The sequence below is a fragment of the Astyanax mexicanus genome, chromosome 17, assembly GCF_023375975.1.
Source record: "Astyanax mexicanus isolate ESR-SI-001 chromosome 17, AstMex3_surface, whole genome shotgun sequence".
In the NCBI taxonomy this organism is placed as follows: Eukaryota; Metazoa; Chordata; class Actinopteri; order Characiformes; family Acestrorhamphidae; genus Astyanax; species Astyanax mexicanus.
The window spans coordinates 2,583,374-2,595,657 of NC_064424.1; the positions used below are offsets into that span (position 1 = coordinate 2,583,374).

Sequence of the window (12,284 nt, forward strand, 5' to 3'; positions counted from 1 at the left end):
CAGTTAGGTACCTGCTCTTCTAATGGAGAAGTAATAAGTGAATTAACCCTTTCAAAACCTGTGCTCAATGTATTTGTACATTGTATTGCACTTAAAGATCAATTTAGAGTTTGTGTTCATGAAAAACCTGGAAATGTCATGGAAATTTGCCCTATGAATCTTTGTGTGTTCGGTTTATCGATGGAGAAAATGTATTTTGAGCTACAAATACATCCATCAGTTCAGAGTTAATTCAGTATTTTAGCTCTACACAATGCAGCTCTCAGGATTTGACACACATTTTATTATTATAAAAAAAATTATTATTTAAGTTCCAGTTTAGGCTTACTGTAATCAAATTCGATTATAGTTTTAGTTGTTTTTTGCTTTTTGTCCATGTTTGCACTGATGTTTAAAAAATTGTATGGTTATGAAATCATGGAAATTTATTGGTTAAAAAGCTTATGAACACTGTCTATTGTTTGTCCATCAGAATAGACATTTATCAGCCAATCAAACAGCAGCGTAGCTCTGTCCACTGCATTGGGAAAAAAAAGTTCGAGAGTTATGTGATTTTTTTTTACTTCTAAGGAATGATTTGTGAATAAAAAAGTAAAAAAAAAAAAAAAAAAAAACGTTTATTTTTTTTAACGATTCCACTGAAATGATAATATATATTTTTATATATTTATTTAATATAGTATTAATATAGTTTTTAGTGCATTACAGACATAAAACAGCTTTCTTTTTAGCAGTTTTAATCACTGGAACATAATTCAGGTCTGACAGGGTTAAACATCATGTGTGACAACGTACCCAACATGTCCCTCACAACGGTATGAACTGTATTTGAAGTAATTTTTATTATAAAATTAGGCAAATTTGATCATTATCTACTAAAGTAAACTATTGGAGAATCCAGTCCAGAATCCAGAGGTCCAGTTAGACACTGCTGAAGTACAGTATAACTGTGAGATTGTCCTTGGCTGCCATCTAGTGTTTATTTCTTACCATAATAATATTCTTAACCATATGGAAAAACACTACAGTATTTTTTATTAATTTCAGGAATAGTGCAACAAAATAGTGGTTAAACAATATGTTAATTATAACATATTTTAAACTCCTGTTATGAGCATTTTAAACATGTTGTGACTGTAACTCAGTGGGAGGTAGATCCAGCCTAAATAATACTGAATTAAAAAATAAACTGAATTGAAATGGCTAAAATGAAAATGCACACATTTACTGTGTTTTACTATCAAGTCTAAAGTCAGTGCAGTTTTGTTTTCCCACAAAATCTTACAGCACTTCATATCGTACAGCTTCCCTCTGCTGCTGACAACTTTTATAGAGATGCAGATTTCATTTTCCAGCAGGACTTGGCACCTGACCACACTGCCAAAAGTACCAATTGATCTTATATAATATTCAACTTTTATGAGAAATCTGGTTTTTGGGTTTTCATTAGCTGTAAGCCATAATCATTAACAATAAAATAAATAAACACTTAAAATAGATCACTATGTGTGTAATACATGTATATAATATATGTTTTTTACATTTTGAACTGAAATACAGAGATAAAATAACTTTTTAATAATGTTCTTATTTTGCGATGCACAAGTATATGTATATGTATATATATGATAAATAGTCCCCGTTGTACTGACTGAACAATCTTACACATTTCTGCAGGTCCCACTAGGAGGCGTGCTAATGGATGCAAACCATAGACTGTGTCTGATGCAAACGCATAATATTCTCTTTTAAACACCATTTTTTAATAAGAAGACATGATTTTCACCCATTATTGTCTTGTGATCTTTAGCTGCTCATGCTAATAGTGCCAGTATTGCTCAATAATGGCACTTAGACTACTTAAAAATTATAAGTTTCTATGATTTTACCAAATTGAAAACCTCTGGAATATAATCAAGAGGAAGATGGATGATACCAAGCCATCAAACCACCAAACTGAACTGCTTGAATTTTTACACCAGGAGTAAAGCAGCATAAAGTTATCCAAAAGCAGTGTGTAAGACTGGTGGAGGAAACCAATGCTCTAAATCAGATATTTTTATTTTGAATTTGGGAGAAATGTTGTCTGTAGTTTATAGAATAAAACAACAATGTTAATTTTACTCAAACATAAACCTATAAATAGCAAAATCAGATAAATTATTCAGTAACTGAAGTGCTCTCTTTATTTTTTCCAGTGCTGCGTATACAGTAAGTATATTTATTATAAAGTGCTGAGTGTGGCCTCCTGCCGCTGGGCGGCGCTCTCTCCGCTACACTGATCTGATCACCGCGCGCAGGGCGGACTGCATTAGTTCTCCCAGAATGCACTGCGCTCCCTCTTCCCTTCTGCGGCCTCAGAGCGTAAGTGTTGAATATGGAGCTCAGCTATTATACATCTTTATCCGCTCTTTATCTTCGCAATCCTGCAGTTTTACACCGATATAACATTAAATACATGCTTACAGAGCTTCTGTGTAACGGATTGCGGGGTTATGGAGGCGGATGAAGGAAGATTTTAGTGAATTATTAGCTGTTCTGTTCTGGGTGTCTGTGTGGCTGCGTCGGCTGCCATGATAGCGGCTGATGGCGGATAGTGTGAGTAGTGTGATGTAAACCGATTAAACTGCTTTTAGCGTCGAATTGTAGATCGAAAGTTTATTAAAATCGTATTATTTGAGTTGTGTATCTTTGTTTAATTGAGTTATGACAGTGAGTGAGCTGTAATTGGCTTGTTTGGCCTATCTGTTAGCATGTTAACCTAACCAACCGGTATTAGCGTTAACATCATTTACGTACAGCAGAGTCTGTGTGGGGGATTTATTAACCGGTGTTGTGCCGAGATGTTATACCCTGTCGAACTGTGCTTCCCTAGTGTGGTTATCTAACTTTATATGAAAAGTTATTTAAAAATGCTAAGAATGACCATATTAACTATTGTGAGACCTGCCATAGCCGGTTGTGTGTCGCAAAATGTCGCATGTTTGGCTCGCATAAATCGCTGTATATAACGTTAGTTACTACTAAGATAATTGATGTGATTTTTGTTTAAGTTGTGTATATTAGTAGGTTTTGTTTTTGACTGTAAAGCTGGACACCATATCAATACTTATCATATTGTGGTGTTTTCTAATTAACGTTATATTGACAATTATATAAACCTGTGGTTCTTTTAGAGTAGTAAAACTGTTTAACTCTTAGCACGTTGTAGAAATCAGGTCAGGGCTAGTTTTATGTAAATGCAAAACGTTTTATTAAATCATTTGTATGGTAAATGGTGGGAACAGATCTGCTTTAGAAGTAAAAATACACTTTTAACATGAGCTAGCTTAGTCTAATTTCTAGCACCAACCCTAAAGCTCTCCTACATTATTTATCTTAAATTGAGATACATGAACACAGATCGACATGGTTTCCCGTGGTTGTGATGCTCTCAGGGTGGTCAGTATGTGTTATTTGGGACTTGGGGAGGAAGTAAAGTAAGGAGTAGTGTTGTAAGGAACTTTACACATCTTTTAAAAGCTGTAATGGCCACTCGTTAATTAACCAGAATTAACCCAGTTATGCTTGAGCTCTCTTATTTAACGCAGGTGCTGTATTGTGTATTTATATTTAAAATAAAAAATGCAAAGAAAAAAACCTTACTCATTTTATCCAGTAGAAGTCTAGGGAGGATATGTAGATAGCCTAAATCACTGTATGAGGATAGATTAGAAACGTTTGCGTTATTCCTGATTGTCAGACACCCAAGCCAATAATGATAGCCTGTGAACTCAGGTTGTGTTTTAATGACCTGCAAAAAGGTTGCAGCTTGCTTATTAAAGGTTTGCAATGACGACAACTTAGGACACCTTTGAAACTACTGTGAAAACACTATGCAAAACGATCTGAGCAACCTGTAGCCTCTGCAACCTTTGTGTATAATGGCTTTATCAGTCAGTGTTGGATGGTTGTTTCAGTAACTTTACTGTAGCTGTTATTAAACGTTCTTTTGCTTTTTGTGTTTTGTAGACCTGCAGAAATGGTCCGCTACTCGCTCGACCCCGAGAACCCGACTAAGTGTAAGTACAATTGTGTTGGAATTGTTGTGTGGAAAGGAAAACAAACTATCAATTTTGTTTAAATGATAATTAACTTGTTTATTTGTGTTATTTAGTAATTTACACCCTAGCAAAAAGTAAATTATCAGAAGTAATATTCATGTTTTCCCATCTGTGTAGTTTTAACTTTATTGTAAATTGTGGCACTAAGTTTAGAGCAAGGGCACCAACCATATGATTCATCCAAGGCTATGTTCACATTACAAACCACATTACTTTAAATCAGATTTTTTGCACAGATCAGATTTGTGTATCTTGTCGGTTCATATTCACTGTAAATGTAAGTGATCTGTATCTGTGTGTAATGTGAACACAGAATCTGTTCCTGAATCACCGTCTCACATGCTGCACATTGATACCTGTAGAAACGTCTCCTTCACCCACAACTAAAACCCTCATATTAGAGAGAGGAGAGACTCGTAGCTTTATAAAGGGAAATGGATGAGTTAGCAGCTCATATGTGGAGCATCTTTTGCTGGAGTGGAGAAACAGTAAACAGCTGCTCTGAAGTTCATGCTCAGCTCCAGGAGGAGAAAAAAGGACAGGTGGTTTGCTTTTGCTGTTTTTTTTTGCAGCTATAGCTGCACAGATGCACCAAGAGATGCAGTGTGGGTACAAGAGAGAAGAGAAGCATGTAGCGCTAATGTGTAAAAGCAAAAAGACGAAGCATGAATTCAGATTTGACTGTTCACATTCATGTCGCATGTCCATGGATCGGATACGTATCTGATTTAGGACCACATGAGAAAAAGTCACTTAAATCTGACAAAAAAAAAATCTAATCTGAGCCACATTGAGCAAAAAATCAGATTTGAGTCACTTCAGCATGGTAATGTGAACGTAGTCCCATTTTTTTTAATACCTTTTTTCCCCAAAGCTCCCAAAAGTGTTGCAAATCCATACAGCTGCAATGATGACAACTTAGGACACCTCTGCAATAATGATGAAAACTGCGTACCTTTTCTGAGCAGCTTTGCCTATGGATTGCCGTTGATTATAAAAATGTGTTTGTATAGTGATATGTGGATTTAACTGCATATGTAGACTTTAAAGCTGTTATCTGTTTTGAAAATACTGTAAATGTAAATTCATAGGTTTGATTTAGTTTTTGTCTCTTCTCAACAGCATGCAAGTCGCGGGGCTCCAACCTCCGTGTTCACTTCAAGGTAAAAAAAATATGCCTTTTTATTAAATAAATCATGTTTTGGACTCTAATGTTCTCCTGTAATGAATAGACCCCTACTGTCTCTTATGTACTGGCAGGGTTGTAACGTGTAAATTAAACACATTGTAGGCAATGCATTGCACTACATAAGACCATTGGGTTATTTTCCTACACTTTTTCTTTAATCAGGGGTTTCAGGAAAATTCTTAAGATATTTAAGGATGCTTTCACACGTGCTGTACCTTGGGTCCAAACCATAGCAACAGAGTTTAGTTCGGTCCGGTTCTTCAGTATAATACACTTTCTCTAAATAGTTCAGACCAGTTACAGTAAAACTGAATCAATCTTTAAACAAACCAGAGGAATAAAGGACTGGTGTTGTGCCGATATCAGTCTTCCTTTGGTTAAGTGCAGCGCATTACACAGCAGTATGAACACAAACGCTTAGACTGAATTAATTTATTTACTGTAAAAGTAGATTCATTCTTGTTTATGAACAGAAACAAAAGGAATCTAAGGAGAATCTTCTGTATACTATTACTGTCTAAATGTAAATGTAGAAGTAAAGAGTGATTTAAATGGTTAAAACCAAGGTAATGGATCTGATTGACGCTATTTCTGTGTGTAATTGTGTACTTTAGTAGTTTTGTAACTGGACAATATATCTTTATCATATTGTGGTATGTTTTGTTATATTGAGTATTTGTAGAGTATTAAAAATTCCAGTCCAAACCCTTTTCAGAACATTTGATACCTTAGTATTTCAAAACTGTTTTAACTTAGCATTTTGTTCTAGAAATCAGGCCAGAACTAGTTTTATGGAATGTAAAACATTTTACTTAAGCATTGTAATGGTTAAAATTAGATAAGGAACCTATTTTTGTTTAAAGTGCATTTTAGTAGTTATTGTTGCTGATGGTAAAACTGGACAATATATCTATTTTATATTGTGGTATGTTTTCTTACTATTACCCATTTCTATGTCAGTCGAAGTCAAAATTTAAATTAATTTAAATGTTTAAAATAAAAACTGATGTACCACAAATTACAACTTCCTAACTATTAGTATTTAGGGTTTTTTTTTTTTCACTTTTTGAAGTAGTAGTTTAAGTAGTTTGGGAGTGGCCCTGGGTGATGTATGGGTTTAGAGGTGGGGTTGAAGGTAGAGCTGATTGTGCTGGCTGAGTAGTGTGCCTTTTTAGAAATTACAAGCAGGACTGGTATGATATATTACTTCAAATGAACACATTTCAGCTATTTATTTTAATATATAAAATTGGCACCTTTTTTAGTTGTTTGGAAGTATTTATGGCACCTTTGTTTTTGGTTTTCTAAAGCTCCCAAAAGTGTTGCAAATCCACACAGCTGCAATGAGGACAACTTAGGACACCTCTGCAATAATAATGATGAAAACAACTGCGTACCTTTTCTGAGCAGCTTTAGTCACTGTGGATTGCAGTTTATCCTTAAAGTTATATTAAGTCTTTTTCTTCATTTTGCCTAAATCTTTAAGTGTTTGTTTCCCTCTCTCTGTAGAACACCCGTGAGACCGCCCAGGCCATCAAAGGCATGCACATCCGCAAGGCCTCCAAGTACCTGAAGGATGTTGTGGTCCAGCACCAGTGCGTCCCCTTCCGTCGCTACAACGGGGGTGTTGGCCGTTGTGCTCAGGTGAGATTCTGCGTTGTATTAGGGTCCTTCTGACGAATGATTTTGAGTCGGGTTGCCGTGATGACAAACTTAGGACACCTTTGAAATTAAGTTTGAAAACAAAAATTGCATTAAAGAAATCTGAACAGCCTGAGACTTACTTAGTGGATGAATCTACATTCGTTTTCTTGTTTTTCATTGTGTTTATATATATTTTTATAGGCCAAGCAGCATAACTGGACCCAGGGACGCTGGCCCAAGAAAAGTGCAGAGTTCCTCCTCCACATGCTGAAGAACGCTGAGAGCAACGCTGAGCTTAAGGTATTTGGGGGGAAAAAAGGCTGTACCATTTCATCATTCATCAGTACCAGTCAAAAGTTCTCCTAAATTAATGTTTTTATTCATTTTTTTTCCTACATTATAAACGAATAGGGGAGTGATCTATCAGACTATGAAAGAACACGTAAGGAATTATATAGTAACTTAAAAACAGTGTTAAACAAACCAAAATACTCTGAAGAAGCATTTAGGTGCTCTTATCGTGGGCGCTCCTGATGAGTGCCAGTTCTATCAATATTATAATTTATTTTGATTGTTTTGCAGTAGCTGCACTTGATACTTAAAAGTATTTTTTTTACTTAGTTTTTTTACATTACTGAAATATTCACTATTCACTGTATACCTGTAACTCTACCTCTTCACTACTTTACTTTAACTTATGCTCTCAAACACTTTATTAAGAGACAAGAAATTCAAGTAATTAACTCTTGAGTTCAGCACACCTGTTAACTGAAAGCCTGAGTTCCAGGGGCCTCATGTACTAAAGGTGCGTACGCACAAAAACATTGCGTACGCCATATTTCACGCTCACGGTCTGATGTACTAAATTTGACTTGAACGTGTGAAAGTGCGTTCCCCCACGGAAGTTTTGTTTTGGGCGTACGCCTTTTTTTTTGTGCGTATGTATTGTGTTTTTGTCATTTGGCGACACTTAGAGGCGATGCATTAAAATTACAACTATTAAGATATCCTTTATGCACACATTGAAGTAAGCATTATTGGGTAAAATAAAGTAAATTAATCAGACAGTTTCATTGTCTTACAGAAATAATCGTTTAACGTGTTTCCACTTAGCCTAGATCAGGTTTGCGCTGGAGTTGTTGGAGATGCAGCGTTGGCATTACTGGAAAATACTGCTAATGGCCGAATTCATTGAGCGCGCATTTTCCGTGACCATTATGTTTTTTTGGCCCATGATGACTGGCTTATAAGCAGTTTTAGATTTCCAAGAGCATAAGAAAACAAGCTGAGTGAGTGACGTGTGTCTTTTTGGTAGGCAACTCATTTAAAGCATTTAAATCAGGGGTGTCAAACTCATTTTGGCCGAGGGCCACATTGGCATATTGGCTGTCCTCTGAGGGCCAGATGTAACTTATAAATGTAAGAAATGTAACCAGATGTAATATAAAATGAATGTAATTACTCTTTAATGTTAAGTAACTCTCAATATATTATTTATTCAATCAAATATTACAGTTGCATGGAAAAAATGTTAGCTTGTTGCTCTATTAACATAAATCCTTTTAATTTGTCATGTTATGAAATCCAAAAACTCCATCAATCAAGAACCAAACTATTCAAGTGAATAGAAATGACATAAAATACAAGTTATATTAACTTTGATAAAAACGTTTGATACTGAAATAAGGCTTAATAAATATAAAATAAAAAATTGTGAGCTGTTAAGAACATGACAGATTTAGCATTTCCTCAGATTTAGCAGTTCCTCATACAACCACTAGTGGGAGCTGCAGCAGCACAAGCCCGCAGTCTTTACTGAGTCAGAGCTACAGCCCAGCCACGGGCTACAGGGCTCAGCTGAGCCAGTCTGGAGCGTTTTTAACATTTTTAAGTTCTTCCGTGTATGAAATAAAGATTTTTAACCCCACTAACCGGATAATACAGTTCATCTTTCAGCCCAAGCAGCTAACAGTAGCAGTTTAAAGCAGCCATCACGGAGTCACTGCTCGGATTACATTATAAACAGGTCAGTTAGCGCGCTGCTAACCTCATGGTGTTTATAACTACGGAGTTTAGTGGACACACCACGGCGGCAAGGTTAGACTGTTGGGCTACTGAAGACTATTAAAGGCTATTGGAGGTTATTGAAACGGTTATTGGGGGCAGAAATCAGTAAAGGCTGGTTAGATAAGTGATTCACGTCTTCGTCCTTTGCTGTGGTGAAACTGCGACTAGCGCTGTCACAGTGATTTTTATTAACGTCATTAAAACATATTTTGTCAGCTATTGTCTTATAAATATTTACACATAACTTATATCTCTCCTAAATGGCAGTAAATATCTCTCCTAGTGGCAGTAAGCCGTAACCTCGCGGGTAATACAATCGACAAGCATTGTGGGAAATGTAGTTTTTGGTCAAAGAATGCTTCTGACCTATTTATTATGGACACTAAGATTTTACAAGCTCTCGCGGGCCACATAAAAGGACGTGGCGGGCCACATTTGGCCCGCGGGCCTTGTGTTTGACACATGTGATTTAAATGAAAGCATTTATCTTAGAATAATAAAACTTAAAACATGGGTAATTATACGCTATCTGTATATATTATTATTATTATTATTAATAATAATAATAATAATATTATTATTAATAATAATATAACATTATACTCTGCGTAATTGAGGGAGGAGTCGTGGCAGGTGTGTTTTCGTGCATTTGCGCTTGATTTCAGGTTGATTGTGATGTACTAAGAGAAAGTACGTGGAATTCTGCCTACGCACGGTTTGATAAATCCGGATTTTTTTGTGCGTACGGAACTTTTCAGATCTGAGCGTACGGAACATTTTAGTAGGAAGTCCACGCAAGTCTTAGTACATGAGGCCCCAGGTGACTCTACCTCATAAAACTGACTTAGTAAATCCTTAAAGATATAAGCAAGAGGAGCTACTTTGAAGAATGTAAAATAAAAAACATTCTGGTTTGTTTAACATAGTTGTTTAATTTAGTATTAATCTACAATGCAGAACATAAAAAAATGAAACTTTTGACTTTATTCAATTGTCATAGTTGGTTAGACCTTGTTTGTTTTATATTTAATATTTTTATTATTATTAAGGGTTGCAATGATGACATCTTAGGACACCTTTGAAATTGACCGTGAAACCACTTATTTTCTTGAATCTGAGCAACCTTTGTGTTTAAAATTTATTTATTTATTTTTATTTTACGTTATTTATTGGTTCTTAGGTTTGTACTACACTGGCTATTGACTGTTCAGTTTACCAGCAAGTGATGCACTGAAGTAAGTGTTTACATGTTTGATTTTTCTTTTTATTTAAGGGTTTGGATGTGGACTCTCTGGTGATTGAGCACATCCAGGTAAACAAAGCCCCCAAGATGCGCAGGCGTACCTACCGTGCTCACGGACGCATCAACCCTTACATGAGCTCCCCGTGCCACATCGAGATGATCCTCACTGAGAAAGAACAGATCGTCCCCAAACCTGAAGAGGAGGTGGCCCAGAAGAAAAAGGTATGAATGTGCTTAAAAAATGTGTTTATCACTAAAAATCTGTATTTAATGCTGTTGAACAACTACTTTAAATCAGATTTATGCTTTAATTGCTTGGTAATGGGCATTATTGGTCAGATATTTAACCCTTTCAGACCTAAATTATGTTCAAGTGATGGAAAAAAAGCTGTTTGTCTGTAATTTACTTAAACAAGATTCAGTAAATTATATTATATTAATTAATGAATAAATTCATAAAAAAAAAGTTTATTATCCCATGTAACTTTTACTATATATCATACCTATGCAGTAAAAATAAATACATGATGGGGGGTAAATATATATATATATATTGCCTCGGTAGCCTTGAATTTTTCAATGCTGTGGACAGGGCTGATATGCTGTTTGATTGGCTGATAAATGATTCTATTTTGATGGACAACCGGTGTTCTGTCGAATTATGCTGCCGATCGATAAATGCTTCCTAAAGATACTGTGCATGCGCTGAACTACACTAATATATATATATATATATATATATATATATATATATATATATATATATATATATATATATATATATATATATATATATAAATAAAAAATAAATATTTTTAGGGGGTTTATGTGCATTACACAAATAGAAAATAGAAATTAATAATAACTAATTCAACAATCATTATTTAATAAACTCTCATTGCCATAACTTTGCCCTGATACACTGATTTATGCTATCCAAATAAACTAACCAGCATCTACTGGGACTTCTAATGTGCTTCTTTTGTATTTTTACAGTTAAATATGCACTATGGTAGCACTGTTTGACAGGGTAGCACTGTTTGACAGGGTAGCACTGTTTGATAGAACACCGGTCTGATCTGCATTAAGTGCAAGAATACACAAGAATGAAGAAAAGATGAAATGTCCATTTCAATGGGTGCAGAGTCTGAAAGGGTTAATGTATCTTCTGTTGCCCTAACCCCAAGTGGATGTAACCCAAATGAATAGGAGCAGGCTGTATTATTATTATTGTGTTATTTTTAAGTGTTGCGATGATGACTTCTTTAGGACCTTTGAAGCTGACATGAAACCACTTTTTAAAAAAAAACTGAGCAACATTTATATTTAAATAAGGGTTAATGATTTTGGTTTGATTTATCTTTGGATTTACATTTGTATTTGTATTTTTTGTTTTCTCCTGTAGGTTTCCCAGAAGAAGCTGAAAAAGCAGAAACTTATGGCTCGGGAGTAAATGTAAATAAATTCCAACGTTCGTAACAAACAGTGGTCTGTCTCCATTTGTTTTTCTCCTTCACAACACCATCACTTTATCAATCTTCATGTTTGCACAAACAAGGTTCTCAAAATGACACACCTTTTTAACCCCTTTTCAAAGTGGCAAAAAGCATTTTCTTTAATTTTTTTAAACACACTGTACCCTGATGGTTATAATGCATGTGAAGGTAGGTACTTGGGCTCCAAAATAGGACCCATTAGTTTTCACTATTTGCTCAATTAATTAACCAATTAAATGAAATTGATTGTTTTGTTTTGCTTTTTAATTAACAAAATATATAATGGCTCTTTTTCCCCCACACAAATAGTCATATCTACAAAGTATATGAAATTAAATCTGCTTGCATAGATGCAGTAACTACTTGTCCATAAGCAGCCAAAATGCTAAACTTCTTAGTTTAATAGTTTGCTTGCAGCAGCAGCCCCTCCTAGTGTAACGCAGCCTGTGGCTTCCAAAACCCAGGTGTGACCGAAATGGCTCAATGTTCACTATTTTTAGGGCACTATTGAGTGTCGGCCATTTTTCTCGAGTGTCAATCAT

General features: G+C 35.2%; 1 protein-coding gene and 5 non-coding genes across 7 annotated transcripts; all 6 read left to right on the forward strand.

Annotated features, from left to right (window-relative positions):
- The first annotated feature begins 2,305 nt into the window (after positions 1–2,305).
- rpl17 (ribosomal protein L17) lies at positions 2,306–11,731 on the forward strand. Of its 2 annotated transcripts, none has more exons than XM_015602493.3 (7): positions 2,306–2,364; positions 4,012–4,061; positions 5,226–5,266; positions 6,802–6,936; positions 7,138–7,236; positions 10,277–10,468; positions 11,652–11,731. In XM_015602493.3, the coding sequence occupies exons 2-7, from the start codon at positions 4,022–4,024 to the stop codon at positions 11,697–11,699; spliced, it is 555 nt and encodes a 184-aa protein (XP_015457979.1). In that variant the 5' UTR covers positions 2,306–2,364; positions 4,012–4,021; the 3' UTR covers positions 11,700–11,731. The 2 variants fall into 2 exon arrangements, with proteins under 2 accessions (XP_015457979.1, XP_049322717.1); XM_049466760.1 differs by having other exon boundaries at positions 2,360–2,598.
- On the forward strand, positions 3,827–3,896 carry LOC125782517 (small nucleolar RNA SNORD58). The gene has a single exon (XR_007425224.1). It is a non-coding gene; the product is annotated as a small nucleolar RNA SNORD58 (small nucleolar RNA).
- Positions 5,006–5,072, forward strand: LOC125782516 (small nucleolar RNA SNORD58). The gene has a single exon (XR_007425223.1). It is a non-coding gene; the product is annotated as a small nucleolar RNA SNORD58 (small nucleolar RNA).
- Positions 6,631–6,703, forward strand: LOC125782520 (small nucleolar RNA SNORD58). Its single transcript, XR_007425227.1, has one exon. It is a non-coding gene; the product is annotated as a small nucleolar RNA SNORD58 (small nucleolar RNA).
- Positions 6,989–7,065, forward strand: LOC125782519 (small nucleolar RNA SNORD58). The gene has a single exon (XR_007425226.1). It is a non-coding gene; the product is annotated as a small nucleolar RNA SNORD58 (small nucleolar RNA).
- Positions 10,055–10,126, forward strand: LOC125782518 (small nucleolar RNA SNORD58). The gene has a single exon (XR_007425225.1). It is a non-coding gene; the product is annotated as a small nucleolar RNA SNORD58 (small nucleolar RNA).
- Positions 11,732–12,284: the final 553 nt, after the last annotated feature.